The sequence below is a fragment of the Drosophila subpulchrella genome, chromosome 2L (genome assembly GCF_014743375.2).
Source record: "Drosophila subpulchrella strain 33 F10 #4 breed RU33 chromosome 2L, RU_Dsub_v1.1 Primary Assembly, whole genome shotgun sequence".
NCBI lineage: Eukaryota > Metazoa > Arthropoda > Insecta > Diptera > Drosophilidae > Drosophila > Drosophila subpulchrella.
This window is the reverse complement of record NC_050610.1, coordinates 9,521,802-9,540,736: the sequence shown is the minus strand read 5'-3', so window position 1 is coordinate 9,540,736 and position 18,935 is coordinate 9,521,802. Positions and strand designations below refer to the sequence as shown.

The window sequence follows — 18,935 nt, the reverse complement described above, 5'->3', positions numbered from 1 at the left end:
AAAAAATATGTACATTTCGACCGCATTCAAACAGTTTTCAAATGAGAACACAACTTAAAAAGTCATTGTTCAAAGTAGGCTGTGACTTCAGCGTTTGCCCATTTGCCTAGGCTGTGAATGTCTCAGACTCATTCATCGAAAATTGTCTGTGTAGTAAGGTCGTGATTTCCAGTGAAATTTTAGTGCTTTTTACACAGCTCCATTTTTATTCCAAGTACTGCAAACAACACAATTTTCTCGGTATCCAAATTTATCAATATATTTGCCCTTTCGAATATGGATTCTGCCAGTTGCAGCTCGGAATCAGACCTAAGTTCGTGGTCAAACTCTAGTGTGGGCGATGGGCCAACTGCCAGTAGCTGCACACTGCGAGCATGTCCCTCGAAAGGCTGTGAAGTATCCTGCTGCGAAGGAGACCCCAGCCGACCTCCGTACACCAGGGTCATGCCGGAGGATCGGCGGTACGGGGTCGTTGTGAGCAATGAAGAGGATCCCTGTAACTGCGAGTTCACTTGTGTACTTCAGTTCCTGCTGAAATCCTTCCACAGGGTTGCAGAGGAAGTGAGTTCTCTGCGGTTCAGCGAGTGCACCGCGGTGGAGAAGTTCGACTGCAACTTGATAATCGTCGGTGTGGACGATTATACGAAGGACTGGCTGATCACCCAGACCAGAGCGATCTGTCCCCCCTTTAAAGTCTCCTCTTTCATCAGACATTTTGAACTGGTTAAGGTGTCCTTTGTCATGCCAAAGGTGGTGGACGCTCGGCTCTGCCGCATATTTTACCTCTTTGAGAAGCAGAACTGTGGACTCGACACTGGCAAGTGGTGTGTGGTGAAACAAACCCCCCTGGATGAATGCAGTGAGGAGTACCAATCGAAGGTAGTGTACCCCGATGCGGAGAACGTCGAGATACTGGCCTACATAGACGAAGAGAGCGTAGACATAATCAAGAGAAATTGCTCGAAGATCTGCTACATGCTATTCCATTTGCCGGTGGACTTTTGCCCAAAAGCCTAGCTCTTCCTTATGAAATTCATCTTTCATTCGAAAGCGTATTTTAACAATGTTTCGTAAATCATTTTGTTCAGAAGAAAATGTTTCTGAATGCAAAGGAGTCCTGTTTTATCCAAGTCTCCATTCTTGTTAGAAAAAATAATATACTGAAACGGTAAAAAATGTGTTTTTTAAAGAAGATTAAATTTTTCTGGGTTGATCTGTAAGGCAAGAAGTTATATGAGACCAACAAATTAACTGGGCTAAAATGCATAGCAAGAGAGAACGCTTTAACCGAGTGGCGGTCTCATTTGGAAACTGGATGAAACATGCGATTGAAGTTATATGTAAATTATTTATAAAACTTAAAATCCAAAAATGTCAAATAAATTAACGGTTTTTCAACACTTTCAAGGGGACTTATGCATTGACTTTAAAATATATAAAACAAGAAGGAACGCTTAGTCGAATGCCTCGACTATTATATACCCGTTCCCCAGTTAACCAACTTCAAAATAAATATAAGTACCTTCAATTAGAAGCGAAGAAGCATCGATGTTTACATTTGTATCTAATTTTATTTGTTTCTACTGGATGTGATGTTACCGACCATATTCTTGCACAGAGAAAAATATTCAAGTACATTGTTCTTGATTAAAGAACATTCGTTCTTAAAAACCGTGTAAGTACATTTTGGTATCAATTATCTCAATGGTGAGAGGAGAAAACTAAAATTGAGATTATTTAACAACTTTTCAACTGACTGGACTAATAGTTTTGTTGTTGAGATATACAATGTAAACACCGCCAATTCATCTTCCTAAATGTCGTTTTTATACCCGTTACTCGTAGAGTAAAAGGGTATACTAGATTCGTCGGAAAGTATGTAACAGGCAAAAGGAAGCGTTTCCGACCCCATAAAGTATATATATTCTTGATCAGGATCACTAGCCGAGTCGATCTAGCCATGTCCGTCTGTCCGTCTGTCCGTCTGTCCGTCTGTCTGTCCGTCCGGATGAACGCTGAGATCTTGGAAACTATGAGAGCTAGGCTATTGAGATTTGGCGTGCAGATTCATGAGCTTCTTACGCAGCGCAAGTTTGTTTCAGTAGAGTGCCACGCCCACTCTAACGCCCACAAATCGCCCAAAACTGTGGCACTTACAGTTTTGATGCTAGAATAAAAATTTTAACTGAAATGTATTGTTCTCATCAATACCTATCGATTGATTCAAAAAAAAGTTTGCCACGCCCACTTTAACGCCCACAAACCGCCCACAAACTTCAAAAAATCGTAAGTATGAACGTGGATATCTCGGAAACTATCAAAGATAGAGAATCGGGATCTCAGATTTAGATTCTGTAGCTTTGTACGCAGCGCAATTTTGTCACGCGAATATGCCACGCCCACTATAACGCCCACAAACCGCCCAAACCTGTGGCGTCCACAATTGTCATGCTAGATAAAAAATTTTAACTGAAATGTATTGATCTCGTCAATACCTATCGATTGATCCAAAAACAAATTTGCCACGCCCACTCTAACGCCCAAAACGCTTAAATCTGTCTACCGCCGGTAGGTGGCGTATTTAAATCTCGCTTTGCTGCTTGCATATCTCCATTTCCCTTTGGTCCCTTAAGCTGAGTAACGGGTATCTGATAGTCGAGGTACTCGACTATAGCGTTCTTCCTTGTTTTATTTTTAAGAACATTCTGAACTAGAGTAAGAACGTCAGAATTCACTTTGTGTGGATCTAACTACTTGCTAGTATAATTACTCGGGATAGACTGTACGTTATGTACAACAGATTTGCATAAACATATATGTACCTACACTTTTTATAAATATGCTTCACTCTACTTTTCATAACATCTTTTATGGCTTTAACCCTAACCTTGAGTCACCTCGAAAAAAACCACCATTTATATGTCGTCAAGCATTTGCTGAAGTATAGCGCAAAAGTTTGTGTTATAAATCAAACCCCTTTGGGACATTTATGATCGTAAAGTTGAAAGTAACGAAATAACATTTTGTGCCCGGCATGGAGATGAACAAAAGCAGTTAATGCGACGCTGCAATAAATTCATTCGAGCCGAGAAAAGCCGATTCGAGTCGAGTCCCCTTATCGCATCCTTAACATTAAAGGAAAGCCAGGAATTGGAATCTGCAGCCCCAATAATCATTCATAAAGCGTTCGTTTTTTTCTTGTTTTTCGCTGTCCGTAGTTAAAATAAATGATTTAATGAAAATATTGAGGTCGCTGAGGAAACACGGAGCAAGTGAATTACAAAAATGATTTAAGGATGGGTGTTTGGTCGGGTGGGTGGCCATTGTAAATCACTCGATTAATTACAGACTGTGAAATCGATAGGTATTCCTTCCTTTGTCCGCAATTTTTGTATAAATGTATTCGACGCAATTTTTAAATAAAATGTAGTCTTTTGGGACAATTTTCTTGGCAAGTGAGTAATACCGTTGCGAATTTCTGTTTTAGTCAGTTGGAGAATTTCAAAAGTAATGTAGCTCTATCCAAAATTCGTTGTAATTCCAACCTAAGAGCAATCAACTTAAATAAAATATTTAATGCCTGCCGTAAGCGAAAATAAGGGAAATCTTCTAAACCTGCAAACAAACAAACAGCGGTACAAGCAAACAGAATGAAATGCGCCAAGCGACAATTTCTAATTACAAATTCGCCACAACATTTAACCCGTTTTTGCCGGACACACACACATAACACCTACCGGAGCGTACGAGGATAATTTCCATGCTAAAACACACCTTTTGGACGAAAGCAAACAGAGAGGTTAAAGGGAAAAATTTGTGGAAAAAAGTCATGAGAGTAAGGCTCGACTAGGATATTACCAGTAAATCAGAGATCTTATAAATTAAAACGAGTTCAAAAAATTCAAAAAGATATGAAAAGGGACCAGGCATGATAAAAAATAATATTTTTAACGAAAAATACAATATCCTTACTTAAAATCATGCCCTTAAAAACCATCTTAAAATACTGGACTTACTTTTTCCATAACTTGAATGTATATTATTAATTCACTTCAATTTATATTAAGGTACATTTGAATTTTCTTACGTTAACCAACACTATAAAGTATAGCCTTAGAAACTTATATCATATCTTAATTAAACTACAACCCATAAAGGATTATGATTTTCTGAAAGTTGTTTTAATAAAACCATAAAAAAAAGCTCGTGAATTTAAAATGTTAACGTCATTGTTCCGGACTATATATTATATTTTTTAAATCCATATCCCGATATATACCATCTACACCCTGCAATTACCCGGGAATTCTAAAAAAAGCTCAGCTTGCAACATTTTATGCTGATCCCTGTCAGGCAACAAAACACACATAATCTGCAAAAAGGAAAACAACTGAGGGGGGCTGAATGGTGGAAAAGAAAAGTGCCAGAGAACTAGGGAAGGATGAACAAACAAAATATTTATGTCTCCAACCCACCTAACTTGCAACACGCTGCCGGGGCGATAAACGTGGAGCTAGCTAGCTGGCCCAAAGGATGTGGGGTTCGCAGGGGCGGATGGGGCGTGGCAGAGATCCTGGTGGCTTTTTTGCCACGCTGTATGCAAAGTGCAGGCAACAAACATCAACCAATAATGCAGACGCGATTATGTCCAACCAGGAGCAAAAATAGTTACGGTTACCAGAAGGACAACTCCGGCACCGAATGTGAAGTTGACGCCAGAAAAGCAGGACATTCGCACACAGGGAGGAATCCTTTCCACGGACACACAATCGCTGAGGGAGCTGCACTCACACAAAGAGCCGAAAAAAAATTAAAAACAAACAAAACACGATGAAAACGACAAATGGCAAGTGGAGAAGTGGAAAAAGAAAAGACCCCACAAAAAAAGGAAACCTGAACGGCAACTGCAAAAAAACGAAAGTGTTGCACAATGGGCGTTGCTTCAAGTCTCCAGCACTCACTCTCAGGGGGGGCACATTCACCAACACTGTCTTGTGATTTATGTCACTGACGAACACTGCGCAGAAGGTGCATTGAGAGAAAATGATAGCCAGAAATGGGGATCAGAAATACGAGTTATTTAAATATTATAAATTTATTTATTTACACGTAGTATCTATGAATGGTAAAAATTCAATCGATATTATTGAATAATAAAAATATCTTCTTTAAACTATTTTTTTTTTTCTTTAAGTATTCACATCAATAAGTTTTATTTATATATCTTTATAAAATATCTTTATTTTTTTGCAAATATTACTTTTTATAAAAAACTAAAAAAAATCTACACTAAATTGTAAAAGTTCTTGGGAATTAAAGATAGGTACACAAGGCAACAGAAAAAATATACATATATATTTTGGCATAAGATTAGCAATAATTCCTTTTCAAAATCTTCTGCGGTTTGATAAATTGATCCTTTTTATCTATTTTTCTAAAATAACATTTTGCTATATTTAAGAGAGAGAAACCTTTTTTTAAAAAAATAAAAACCAACTTGCGATGACGACAGCGACGACGACAACGACAACATCGAGAGTTCAGCTCGCTGTCTGGCCAACGGGAGCAGCGGAAAAGGCAAAGGCGGCAAGGACGAGAAGGATGCGCGGGCAGGACCTGCGATGATGCCACTGACGAGCACTGGAAGAGCAGCCGGAGGCAGGCCACCTAAGCGCAGGAGGATCCCCATTCCCAGCCTTTCCCCCCCCCCTCCTAGGAGAGGGATGCACTGCCATTCATTTGCCACCGAGTGTCCTGGCTGGGTGCCTCTGTATATGTACCAGGATCTGTGTGTGTGCACTTTGGATTTCTTTTGTTTCCTCGGCTGCCATTTCGTTCACTCGCTCGACAGCCAGTCAGCGGCGTCAGCGCCAAGACTTCGACTTCGCCGCCCTGTGCTGTTGTTGTTGTTTGGCCTGCGTCGAAGGACATTTCGCAGAGAGGTCCTTCTAACAAAATTTAATACTTATTGTGCTTCGCCTGGCGTTCGCCGCTTTGTTGCCTGCCTGCCCGCTGCCTGCTGCCTTCCTGCATAAAGAAAGGCAAACAGAATTTATGTTGTGACATTTTAAATTGCGCAATTTTTATGAAATCCTTTTGCTGCGCCTCCCCAGCAGCACATCCTTGCGAAATACTCCTCGACTGCAACAGAAATTCTCCACCAATTCGATGCGAATTTTTGTGTGCAACGCTCAAAAAAAATAAAAACAAAAAAAAGGAAAAAATACTACGTTTCGAAGTGGAGTCCTTGTCCAAGTGCGAGGTCCTGCGCGAAGCCGCTGTCAGCCTGGCGTTTTATTTATTTTTATGTTTAGACTCGACTCTCGACCAACGTCCGAGAAAACCGAAAATGTCCGAGCCATCGCCCAGCGAGACGACCAGAGAAAGCAGAAAGCCCCACCATGATTTACGATGATGATGTGTCCTGGAACGCGAGCGCATCTCCACCGAAGGACTCGGCACTACACAACAAAACCCAACGGGAGGAGCTGCAAGATGTCCTGCCCCCGAGGACAACCCTTATCCCCATCCCCGACTGGGGCAGTTTTACATATTTGGGCACAAGGCATTCCGATCCCGCCAGCTGAACCGCTGGAATGCACTCGCTCTTTTGGATTTGGAATTGGACTCTCTGGAGTTTACCAACTTGGATCTAACTTCTGCACCGGGAAGGGAGTCTATCGAAAATTATTTACCGGAAACAGTTTCTTCGAACTTTTTTGCTCAATATGGTACATAATAATATGGAACATAATTTGTTAAATACTATTATAAGTAATGGTATTCGGAAAAACTTAAAATTGTAAGATTCAAACCTTACAGTTAAATAAAATCAATAGTTTTATAAATACTTGTGTTATAATAATATCAAGTGGTATCATAATATTTATCTAATTCTTTTTTAAAACTGTGTTAAGGATCATACTTAAAACCGTATTTAACAAATTTGATAATTGTTGTTATATTGTATAATCTTTGCAAACCATCTTTGATTTTAAATCAAAACAAAATCTGTTAAAAGAACAATTCTAAGAATTTTAATTAAATGATAAATGATTGCAATGGTATTCGATTCCCAACAGATAGGTAAGTTTTTCCTTACAATTAAACATTTATTAAACGAAAAACGAATAAAATATAAATAATCACATTGACTTTAAAAAGTGGTTTAATCGAATTGATAAAATCTGACGAATGACTTCCTCAACAATCAATAAAATTGCATTACTGTGCTATACATTGTTCGTATTATTTTGCATGGTAATTGATTCAACTCCTCTCCGACTAAATAAAACTGAAAATATATGTGAGCGCTTAAAATGGTTGGACTCCTATAATTGTGATTACTTTTTGCTGTGACATTTTTGGCAAATGCTGTTTTGCTCCTGTTGTGGTTTCCCTTGTTTTTGCACTTGCCGCTGCTGTTAATAAAAATTTACGATTATTGTTTTCACATTTTTCATGTTTGTCAATATTAAAAACATTATTTTTCACACGAATTGGCGTCAATGGATGGATATGGATGCGACGCACATATCGAGATCTGCCCGTCCGACAGACGAAGGATGTGTCTCCGAAATTTTATTGAAATTCGCTGATGGAATCCAGCCCCCCAAAAAAAAAGAGGCGAAAAATACGAGAAAAACACTCGAATTGCAGTGGAAAATCGCATTCAATCGGTCGCCAGCACCATATACCACTCATAACTCAGCTCGGTGCGGCGCCAGGGACACCAACATGGACACAAATCCATTGGACGATGGGCATCGACGATGGCATTCCCATTGTTGTGGCGCTGGTGGATTCGATTCGGGACAATTGTCAGGCAATAAATCGATGTGTGTAGGGCTGTAAATTTTTGGCGGATGGCCGATGAAAAAGTGCATATTATGCAATTCGACAATACGCCAAACATGTCGACCTACGCATGAAAGCCACCCCACCAGTACACCCCCACCCACTCAACCCCTTGGCATTGCAGCGGAAACGGAAACGCGCACACAAGTTCTTCTCTTCTCTCTTCTTCATCTTCGGCCTGCAACAGCGCTTTGCATATCAATGAAAATGCATAAATTTTTATTCGTCCTCAATTTTCGACGGCGTTTTTTCCTTCTGCACGATGCCTATTTGGTTGCACTCGCTGCATCCTTGCCCGTTGCCCAATCCTGTCGTCCATCAAGGGGCATAAATCAGTTTGGAGGTAGCGGCCAAGAGAAGCGACACCAACAAAAAAAATACCAAAAAGATTTACCAACATGCGTTGCGCAGCTCCGGAAGCTTCGGAAAAAATTGGAGCCACCCCTTCCCATTCCCGGCAGATCAGTTCTTCAGGGCAGAACCAGTGACGAAACGTAATCCTTGTCGAAAAACTGCACCAAAGCAAAAACACTGAAAATCCATAAAAATGCATCATAATTTCCTGGACACTCGTGCAACTGGAACTGGATCACCATCGGCAGCATCATCATTGTGTGTAGCATCCAAATGGGCGGCAAAGCTATGGTGAACGGCGGATAAAGGGGTAGTGGTCACCCGAACAAGCCGCTAAGCGGGTTGTGAAAAAAATTTGAAGTAGGGTTACTCAGCTCAGAGGATTAGAAATTTCTGGTATAGGAAAAGATTTCTTTCTAAATTTTAAAATAATGTCATTTAAAAAAAGTATAAACTAATTGTAGAAGAAAAGCTCCTAATAAATTATTGTATATTTCTTTAACTTAAACTTAACTTATCTAGTACGGTTACTCAGCTCAGAAGATTAGAAATTTATGAAAAAGAAAAAGATTTATTTTTAAATTTTAAAATAATGTTATTTAAAAAAAGTATAAACTAATTGTAGAAGAAAAGATACAAATATATAAGACCATCTATACTTCACATACTAATATATGATTGTATAAATTATCCAGTGGGGTTAATCAGCTCAGAAGATTAGAAATTTCTGGAATAGAAAAAGATTTCTTTTTAAATTTTAAAGTAATGTCATTTAAAAAAGTATAAGTAGAAGAAAAGCTACAATTATAAATAAGCATATATACTTTCAATCCTAATAAATTATTGTATATTTCTTTAACTTAAACTTATCGTATCCAGTAGGGTTACTCACCTCAGAAGATTATAAATTTCTGGAAAAGGAAATGACTTATTTTTAAATTTTAAATTTAAAAAAATTTAAACTGGTTGTAGAAGAAAAGCTAAAAATATAAATGAGGATCTATACTTCCAATCCTAATAAATGATTGTATAACTTTTCCAGTAGGGTTACTCAGCTCAGAAGATTAGAAATTTCTGAAAAAGGAAAAGATTTTTATAATATTATAAATCTATATAAATTTAAAAAATGTAAACTAGTTATCGAAGAAAATCTTTGAATTTAAATGAGCATCAATACTTCCAATCCTAAATTTGTTTAACTTACATGCATAATTGAAAATATTCTTTTTATATATAATAAAAAAAGTATTTTTTAGTGGTTCCTGGATTTTACAAGTAATATGCGTATCAGTATCATATAAATATGATATTTTAGCAGGTTAAAATATATTATTATAGTATACATTTGGTTTTATTGTAATACATCCAAATATATATATATTAATAAAGATTATAACTTCTGAATGCTATATTTATATGACTCGTTCAAATATTTAGTTAGTGAAATGATAAGGAAAATTAAAATTATATTAGTAAAGTTTCGAAATCTTCGAAATGAAATTTGTTATATTATATTTTCAATTTGAAGTGTTATGTTCCCGAACACTAAAAACCCTGACTGACCCTCCTGGGCATCATTTACATGCAACAAGCCCCACACTGGCTGCTTTATAAGCCCTGTCGCTGGCTGCACAGAATGGGCCCATCAAAATCAACGGCGTGGCCAATGGGGAAGAGGGAGTGCAGCCTGCCTACCGCAATGCGTTAATAGATTTGCAGTGCCTCCGCACCTGGACCGGTCCCCAGACCATCCAATCGGATTGCATATAATCACAGGATACTCGGTCATTTCGGCGGTGGCCCTTTGTTGTTCTTTTACTTGGCCAAAAAGCGGCCGTAAATTTTACTTCATTCATGCAGACACTCCTCCTAACTCCCACAAAGGAAACATGGAACGGACAGCGAGCCTTTGCACAATTTTGAGTGCATTCGATGCGATACGTTGGCGGCCTGTCCACATGTCATCCTTGCATTTATTTATTGAATTATGACTCTTAAGCCTGCCAAAAAGGTAAAAACCGAGAGGAAAAGCAAGGATTGCAGATGAAATACGGCGAAAAATGATGGAGCATTTTCGAAATCGGGTTACCTCTATTGAAATGGCAAAGTAATAAAAGTGTTTACTTAGCTGGAATCTTTATAAAATAATGCAACCTATAAGTACTGATACAATTTAGAATACAAATAGGTTGCATAAAATATTTTTATTATTTATAATGGCTTTACATTAAATGGGTTTCTATAATAATTATATTTTGGCATTACGTTTTCCATATATTTTGGGAAAGAACTCCTTAATTTCTCATATATGATCTCATATATATCACATCATACCATATAATTTCCCATTTCCTAAAAATCTAAACATTTTCTTCCCCTGGGCGGATCTCTATTCGGTCCACGCGTTGTTTGTCTTTCGCGTGCAGCAAAATCAACACGGCGAGCAGATGAAAGAACAGCAGCTGGATTCTTGGGATTTTACACAATTAGCAAATATTTGAGGTTGGCAAACGTCGGTGCTGTCTTTTTAATTGTTTCTAATTTCTAGTGTTGACACGGCGGTGTTGGAAGTGCTCGCACCCAAGACATCTGTCCTAGGAAGCCGTTTCTAGATTGCCGACATCCAGCGCTATCATCTGTGGACACACACCCACATGTGGAGGATGCGCCCCAGTTAACCGAAATAATTTACAGTGTTGACTTTGGGTGCCATTAGTGTTTCATATTCCTGAGCGGAGATCAACATTTTAATTAACCAAAAATTATGCGACCTGAGATTGGGATCTTTGAAGAAACCGCCGGTTAAGAATCTACAAATTTCTGGTGTAAACTGATTTGACTCCGAATTTGTTTTGAGAATTTCAGTGGTTGAGGCTTAGTTTGTTTTAGGATTTCGTTATAATTTACTGTTGATACTTATAAATGTTGGCTATTGTTCTATTGTTTGAGAATTAAATTGTGATACACTTTTTATAAGGTGTCTTAAGATATCTCTTTTATCTCCCGAACGGCAAAAAGTGATTGTAAAAGATTCTTCTTAAAATGATATTTATTTTTCAAATTATATATCGAGTAACCATTTTAAAGGTTTTTTATGATTTTCCGTTTTCAAAACGTATGTTGTTAAGAGAAATTAAAATAGATATAATAGATAAATGATACTACAGCTCTAATGCTTTTATATTTGTATTGCTTTTTAATTTTCTCTATAGAAGTGGTATTATAAATGCACCAACACTAGTATCACTACTTATAATGGTTAAACTAGCATCACGTTCAGGTCATTAGATGTATCATTATTAACTTATGCCTACCATATCAACACAATATAATTTTTTTTGTAAACTTCGAACGGTTTTGGGCCAATACACACAGTTGGACACAACTCGCTGGTCAGATAAAATCTAAAAAACCGACGCTTAGGCTCTGTTGGCCATTGCCAAAATCATCAGTGTCAGTTCGGTCGTCAAAGCGGTAGCTGTAAATATATATATATATAAAATGGATCACTCCCGCGTTTTGAGGATCACAAATGTTGTGCTTTTACTTACGGCTTACCAGATGCATTGGTTTGAGAAGAAATCGCAGAGGTTCCGGTTGTCACTGCCCGGAGTGGTCAATATTTTAGTGCTCGGTGTCATCTATGCCGGATGTTTTTCCCAACATTTTAATTCCACGTCGTCTCTTCTGAATGTTCTTAATGATGTGTCACCATTCCTATTCGTATTAACCAGAACACAGCTTTTCTTGGGAGCAAAAGTATTCGCCTACTCCGTCTATTCTTCGGTCAAATCTGTGGGTGCTGTTAATTCCCTGGTAGAATCTCTTCCAACCAGAAATTCTGGATTAAGGAAAGATGAGGTCATAGCCTACGTACTACTTGGTTCAACCTTTGGCACTCTCTTCTGTTTTGTGCTCTACATATCGTATGAAATGAAATTCGAGCTGCCTCCGTTGCAAGATGCCATGGTCGGAATGGCTCTATTTCTTCCTCATCTGATTTTATCAGGATCACTGAGATTATACATAATATTGGCCTGGTTAACTCGTGGACAATTGAAGCAGTTTAAAAACATTGCAGAGGAGGAGTTAAGTGATAGTTTGATAAAAGACGAAGCAAATGTTGCTTCCACTTCTTTTACTATTTCTACGAAAAGCTCCAGCGTTGAAAATTTAGAAAATCTGAAAAGGAAGCTGGAGATTCTGGGTGCCAATTTCCGATTCTTTTTCCAGTCCATTCAGCACTCTTTGATTTTTCTTTTTGCCATAAATGGAAACTGTCTACTGGGAGGGATATATTCGTATACATACTACTGGAATTCTTGGCACGTTATCTTCGAGGATCGCAAGCGACGAATCTTCTATGCGGCAAATGCATCCATATATGCCTGTATTGCTAGTGACTACATCTGTCTAATGGTGGTTCTGTTTATGATGGAGAAAGAGGTAAAAAATATAAATATTTTATTATATAATATACATTTTTCTATACCTATTTTTTAGAGGATGAACTTTATTAAATGTCTAGATTTCTTTTTGGCCAAGAGGAATTCTCTATCGAAGAGAATGCGATCCATTGCCAAAGATACAAAGAATGTTCTTAAAAGAAACTTCTTTACCAAATTTCACTCGATAATTCCTTTGAATATTAGTTATGTCAGCTTGGTAAGTTTTTACCTTTGATAAAGTATACATTTTTTAAAGGGTATATTTCAGATGGTTTTCCTCCAATTGCTTATAATTACGTTGATTGTGATGTTCCACTATTTGAATGACGCAATTATATTGCTTAAAGAAGAGTTGAACAGCAAAGACGATAATTAAGTTTAGATAATATTGACTTTTTGTATTCTCTACATTTTGCAACCAATGATGTGCTCTATATACTAACTGTGTTTTCTACGTTCTCCCACTCCGGTAACAACTTCATATTAATTACCATCATATGCAAACTTAATCCATAAATTTATCCGTTTGCCAGAGCCAAACAGGACGGAGCAACAAATCACGATTAAGTTGCTAATAAAATGGTTCCCCAATCAAAGTAAAATGTGTGCATTTTGGCTAGAGATGAACGAGGTCCTGGAAAACACCGATTTCTAAATAAGTTACAGAGCAAATAATAAATAATTTTAAAATAAAGGCAGCTTGGAACAATATAAGTTCGCTTTTTTTTGTTATAATTGATTATAAAAATTCTTGTTGATCTTAATAAATGTACAGTTAAATATAATTATAAATGAATTATTTCTAATTTTATTTATTGGTTGATTTTTATTGAATTTTTAAGCAGAACTAATGGTTTTTTAATATTCATAAAATGCAAAAAGGATCAATATTTTTGATTGATTATTATTGACTAATTTCTAATAAAAGAATGAAAAACAAAAACTAGTAAGTGATAATTAAAAGTGTATTTAACATGTTTTGTTAATCAATATTTTTTTAGTTCTTGTAATATTACTCATCTCCAATATTTTGTAAAAGAGGCTGCCAGACATGAGACCCGTTTTGCTTACTGGTTTTTCATAAACTTTTCGCCCAAGCAAAATCTTCCACTGTGGGATAACAACACGCAGAATGGCGGCAAATGAACATAATTCGTGTTAGGAAATCTACATAATATTTACTGTGATGCCAACACCCACCCATTCAGCCACCCGACCATCCAACCCACTCACATCCTGGGCGGTGCACAGGCCATGGCCATGCATGCAAGTCTGTGGAGATGCTGATGAGCAGATAAATTCATTAGGCAAACCCATGTAATTGTTCCACCAGGGCGACGACGATGCCGGGTCAAAAACAGAGTGGGGGGCGCAAGGATGCGGCGGACATTTGGCTCAGCTGGCGGAGCAGGCGGCAAAGGCAAACCAGACGACCGCAGATCTTAAGTTTTCCCCCGGAGGCTGGAGTTGGGAGTCACGTAGTCGGAGTTGCCTGGCGAAGCGTTACTAAATACAAATTAAACAAATCCATAAATAATGTTTAATAATATTAACAAGGATATTAGCAGGGACTACACACATACACTCGCCCACTTGGGAGCTACAGATGCGCTCACTTACTGCATCCATTCGTAGTTGTAGCCTCCGTAAAACCCCAGACTGCAACTGCATTCCATGGGGCGTGGTCGTCGTGGTTTATGGACATGTCGCCTCTGCCACCTGGCTGTTTGCCTGCTCAGGAAACAGGTACACGGGTGTTTACACGGCCGGAATTTATCAATCCCATTCAGCTTATGGGCTTTTGGACCCTCTGCTTTTGATTAGACTAAAGTGTGATTTTATAGAGCAACATTCCCTATATCTATGGAAAATTATTAATACAATATTGGGATTCATTTTAAATTATCTGCCGTCTTTTACTAAAACTAAGCTATTTTTAAAATTAACATTAAGAAAAAAATATATGTTTTATTAGATGAATACTGGAATCAAATACAAATATTATACTTTAGCAGTTTTCAAACGCTTCTTTTTCTTCTTGGCGATTTGCTCCTCCACGCGCAAAAGTTTCATTAGTAAATATTTCTGTCGAGACATTTTCTTTTTGGTACTGAGGGAAGTATCCATTGCGCTGCGAGGTTTTTTTGGTGCATTGGGCATTACTTTTAGAGGATTTCTAGCTGGAGTTTTTGTCGCTGATTTTGAAGGAGTTTGTGTGTGCGATTGCTTTCGAGTTTCAGATTTGGAAGCCTTTGAATGTCGCTTTTCTGCATATTTCGATGAAGATGGTTCTTCATTTCTTGATGTATATTTCTCCGGTGATCCCGATGATGATGTGCTTGTTTTCCAAGCGCGTTTAGAGCTCGCTTCCCTGGCATCAGATTCAGAGGAAGAAGAGAAGTCATCGGAGCTTTCGGTGGTGGATTCATAGCTGGTCGACTCGGAGGAATCACTAGAATTGTCGGTGCTGTGGCTGAGACTTTGCTGTTTTGGTTCAGGGCGTACCATGATACTGACACGCCTTGGAGGGCTGCATGATGGAGTTCGAGGTCCTCGACTTTTGTTGACAAAGGTCCTTGGAGGACTTGGCGAACGAGGACGTTTGATCGAGGGTCTGGAGGACGTTGATGTTGGCCGCGAAATTGATCGTATATTTTTGGACAATCGACTTGGTGAGACGTTAGGACTAGGAGAAGGTGAGCTGCTGCTTAGGCGACTCTCCCACTTAATCGGTTTGGGTTTTGGGGGTATCGGCGGCTGGCAGATTGTCTGGTTTTGATACTTCTTTTGCGCCATCAATAGTTCATCGAATGTGGGGGTCGGCAGAAGGGGAACACGCTCATGTCCGTTTTGCGAGTAGTAGGGGTCGCTGTCCATGTCGTTGAATCTCGTTTTTGCCGCGCTTCCAAGCCGCCATGTTATTTTCGCGGCTTGTGTCGTTTGGAAGGTATCAATACTTGGTGCGGTAAAAGCTTGCCATCCTGTAAATGTTTTTAAAAATCCTTATTACTTAAGAAATATTTTAGATTTAGAATTGAATATTATCGATATTAACTAAGTACACTCGTTGTTGTTCTCAGACTTACCTGGTGGAATCGGTGCGGTTCCTGGCAGCACCTTTTTTTCAAACATCTCATAGTTGCCCTTGTTGCCCAACTTCGGATGACGAAACCGACACTTGCTGCCCCAATAGCACGCGTTGCGCATGTGAAATCGACAGATTGGCATAACGTTATCTGCTTCTTTGGGCTCTTTAATTGGTTCATTATCATCATCTTCGCCGGATACCTCGCCATCTTCAATATCAGCAGATCCAAAACGATCATGTTCCGACTTTATTAGCTTGCTCAATTCGTTTTCAGCCTGACCAGCTATCGTTTCGGTGGGTAAATCATTTGGGGCATCATTTTCTTCGTCGGATACTTCGCCATCTTCCACATCTGATGTCCTGTGAGTAGGCTGTTCTTGGTGCATCTCCGAAGTGGTATCTTTAGATAACTCACCCGATTCATATGTATCATTAATGGTTCCTCCGCCAACGGTATCCCTAATGTCTAAAGCATTGCTTTTTGGACTTTGCATGATTTTAAGTTGACAGATTAAATTATCTTTGCCATCAGTGGCACCTTTCACTTCTAAGGCCTCTTCGACAGATCGAAAATGTTCTTGCTGCATTTCTAAAGTGGTATTATCGGATAATTCACCAAACTCCAAACTATTGTTTTTTATCAATACATTATTGTCTTTTTCCTCATCAACAGTTTTTCCAAATTCATCAGAATTATTTTCAAGATTTCCCGATACTTTAATATCTTTTAAATGTGAGGCATTAGCTTTATGTTGAAACATACTTCTCTGAGTTTCTGAAGGAATATTTTCGGAAAACTCAGTTACTTCCAGTAAATACTCCAACAAAGTATCGTTATATTTTCTCTTATCAGCGATTTGCTTAGATTCTTCAGGGTTGTCTTTAGGTTTTTCAATTATTCTTTGGTAATTATTTCCATCTGGAGAACCTATGGCATCTTTAATGCTTATTCCAGACTCATCTGCTGGAAACAAGGAAATCATTTCCTCTGGATTTCTCATTGTGGAACAAAAGATGTCATTAAGATCGCCTTCTTCACCTAGGGTGGTAACTCTATTTTTCAATTGGGAACTGACGGGACTTTTGATCGATTCTTCATTGAGAAGTGAGTCGGTATTAACTAAACATTTTGAGCTGCTTGTAACAATTTTGAAATTGTCATTTTGGTTCCTTAGGTAGGAAGTACAGTCTGTTAATTCTGAGAAGTCCTCCCTCGGGGAACAAATGGTGGATTCTTTTAATAACTTGAAATTAGAGATGAAAATTATTTACAATGCAAAGCTTACCGAAATCCGTTAGGCCATGGAGGGTGTAATCAAACGGTTTGTATACAAAATTGGAGTGAGATGATGGATCCGAGACCTCGTTTGGAATGCTTAATGGGGGGTTTAGATCAGTGATGGTTCTATAAAGCCAAACGATATTTTACCTTGCATTGGTTGGACTTTTAGATAAGACACGGGAGGAGGAATCATCTGAAACTAAGAAGTTATGTTTTATTTAATCAAACATCATTGGGTTTCTTAATTTTTCCGTACCCAAAATACTTTTATTAGCTTCTTCCTTGGATGTTGAAAAGTCGTTGGTCAAGTTGGTCGTAATCTTTGTTGATTCCGTTAACTCAACTTTCATGGAGGTAAATAAGTACGGTTAATAAATATTGAATTAAATTAAAATCGTATCTTACCCATATCGGTAGATCCGTTTTCTTCCTCCATTTGCGAATTCTCAAAGTCAAGGCTCAAATACTCGGATATTGAGTTGGGTGGTATGTCATTTTCGCCAGACTTGGACATCTTACAAATGTACAACCACAATGAGCGAAAGGTGTTTTTCAAGAAAATCACTTACCTCTCAATTTTTTTTTGCTATCCCTGACATTAAATGCACTGATAATATGAGTAGTACTTATCAACTTAGTTTCTAGCACTCTAAATTTAACAATAAACCATGCCAAACTTATTTTATTCGCATAAAACTACTGCAAGGAAGCGTCACATTTTTATTTTTTTTATCGAAGCTTGATAGCGCTGTTAGAGTTGCCATACTTACTAAAAGACGCCGAAAATATCGGTAGTATGGTCAGACTGAATATAATCTAGTGTTGGAAATTACCCGGTTACGTCGAAAGTAGGAAACTGCAGTAGATACTATCGGTAAATATTTATTTAAATTTAAAAAAACTTTTTGAAAAGGGAGTTTTGAGAGACTGAATCTGTTTTTAAAATAGTTTGGCAAGAAACATTTATGAACGTATAATAGAAATATAACCAGAATCCGTCATATCTTAATGTTTTCTGAGAAAAAGTCGGTTCCAAAATCAACGTCATATCTATGGTAATAATAAATAATATAAACACACCTTTGTATATTCAAATGAGTATTGAAATGCACGTTGGCCGGGATACAAATTAGACACAGACACAATTCCCCAGCCCCTTGGTCAAACGCTTGGAGCAACAGCATCAATTTCCACAAAATTGCGCCACTAAATTACCATAACGGTTGGGCAACCTGCAATCTGCCCCAAGAAAAGCTGCCCAACCTAACTTAAAAAACCCCCCAAAACTAACGGAAACATATTAGGGCAACTGGAGAATCCAAACAAAAGTGCGACAAGTGAGAGACGAGAAGCAGACGAGTCGAGAGACAAATGCCGAAGCCGCAAACAAAGAAAACAGCGCGAAAAACGCAAACATCAGCGCAATGCGGCAATGGAGTTACCTGGTGGCAGGTAAGTGTGTGTATGGGGGGAGGGGATCCCAACTGGGCGGGGGTTTTCCCACAGGACTTGTAAATAGCAACATGGCAAACAAGTTAAAAAGTTTTCCTCTTGTTCTTTGGCATTTCTTTATGCCCGGGTCGCGACCCAAACATAATCGTTTCTCATTTCAATGCTGGCGGAGAAGAAGGTGTCCCCCAGATGCCACTCCTGTCCGCCCCAAAATACACTGTAAGGCCCGGTATTATACCTACGAAAACGCTGTCCCTAAAAATATTACTGTTATCAGAATATAATTTCTTAATGGACCAGATTGATTATTGTGGTTATATTTTACATTCGTGTATTACTATACGGTCACACTGGCTCAAAACCTAAACTAAGGAAGAGAATATTACTTACACCGCTAAAATAATTTGGAACTGATTGACTTTCTGGATAAATAACTTGGGGCAAACCAGCCTAG

At 38.3% G+C, this 18,935-nt stretch overlaps 3 protein-coding genes across 4 annotated transcripts; 2 read left to right on the top strand and 1 right to left on the bottom strand.

Annotated features, from left to right (window-relative positions):
- Positions 1 to 276: 276 nt before the first annotated feature.
- On the top strand, positions 277 to 1,017 carry LOC119546212. Its single transcript, XM_037852348.1, has one exon. It carries the CDS (start codon positions 277 to 279, stop codon positions 1,015 to 1,017), a length of 741 nt encoding a protein of 246 aa, XP_037708276.1.
- A 10,695-nt stretch (positions 1,018 to 11,712) lies between these two features.
- On the top strand, positions 11,713 to 13,035 carry LOC119546211. Its single transcript, XM_037852346.1, has 3 exons — positions 11,713 to 12,657; positions 12,715 to 12,876; positions 12,928 to 13,035. Exons 1-3 carry the CDS (start codon positions 11,713 to 11,715, stop codon positions 13,033 to 13,035), a joined length of 1,215 nt encoding a protein of 404 aa, XP_037708274.1.
- A 1,557-nt stretch (positions 13,036 to 14,592) lies between these two features.
- LOC119547005 lies at positions 14,593 to 17,772 on the bottom strand. Of its 2 annotated transcripts, none has more exons than XM_037853672.1 (7): positions 17,599 to 17,769; positions 17,435 to 17,543; positions 17,286 to 17,372; positions 17,177 to 17,228; positions 17,034 to 17,122; positions 15,746 to 16,981; positions 14,593 to 15,640 (listed from the first exon to the last, which is right to left on the bottom strand). In XM_037853672.1, the coding sequence occupies exons 2-7, from the start codon at positions 17,541 to 17,543 to the stop codon at positions 14,661 to 14,663; spliced, it is 2,553 nt and encodes an 850-aa protein (XP_037709600.1). In that variant the 5' UTR covers positions 17,599 to 17,769; the 3' UTR covers positions 14,593 to 14,660. The 2 variants fall into 2 exon arrangements, with proteins under 2 accessions (XP_037709600.1, XP_037709601.1); XM_037853673.1 differs by lacking the exon at positions 14,593 to 15,640 and having other exon boundaries at positions 15,893 to 16,107; positions 16,163 to 16,981; positions 17,599 to 17,772.
- Between the last annotated feature and the right edge of the window lie 1,163 nt (positions 17,773 to 18,935).

Bases quoted from the DNA above. Each gene is read 5' to 3' on its own strand.
- LOC119546211 (XM_037852346.1), top strand. From the start codon at position 11,713: ATGGATCACTCCCGCGTTTTGAGGATCACAAATGTTGTGCTTTTACTT. The intron at 12,658-12,714 runs GTAAAAAATATA...CCTATTTTTTAG, and splicing joins TGTTTATGATGGAGAAAGAG to AGGATGAACTTTATTAAATG. The intron at 12,877-12,927 runs GTAAGTTTTTAC...GGTATATTTCAG, and splicing joins ATATTAGTTATGTCAGCTTG to ATGGTTTTCCTCCAATTGCT.
- LOC119546212 (XM_037852348.1), top strand. From the start codon at position 277: ATGGATTCTGCCAGTTGCAGCTCGGAATCAGACCTAAGTTCGTGGTCA.
- LOC119547005 (XM_037853672.1), bottom strand. From the start codon at position 17,543: ATGTCCAAGTCTGGCGAAAATGACATACCACCCAACTCAATATCCGAG. The intron at 17,373-17,434 runs GTAAGATACGAT...CCTCCATGAAAG, and splicing joins AAACGGATCTACCGATATGG to TTGAGTTAACGGAATCAACA. The intron at 17,123-17,176 runs GTAAAATATCGT...CCCCCCATTAAG, and splicing joins AAAAGTCCAACCAATGCAAG to CATTCCAAACGAGGTCTCGG.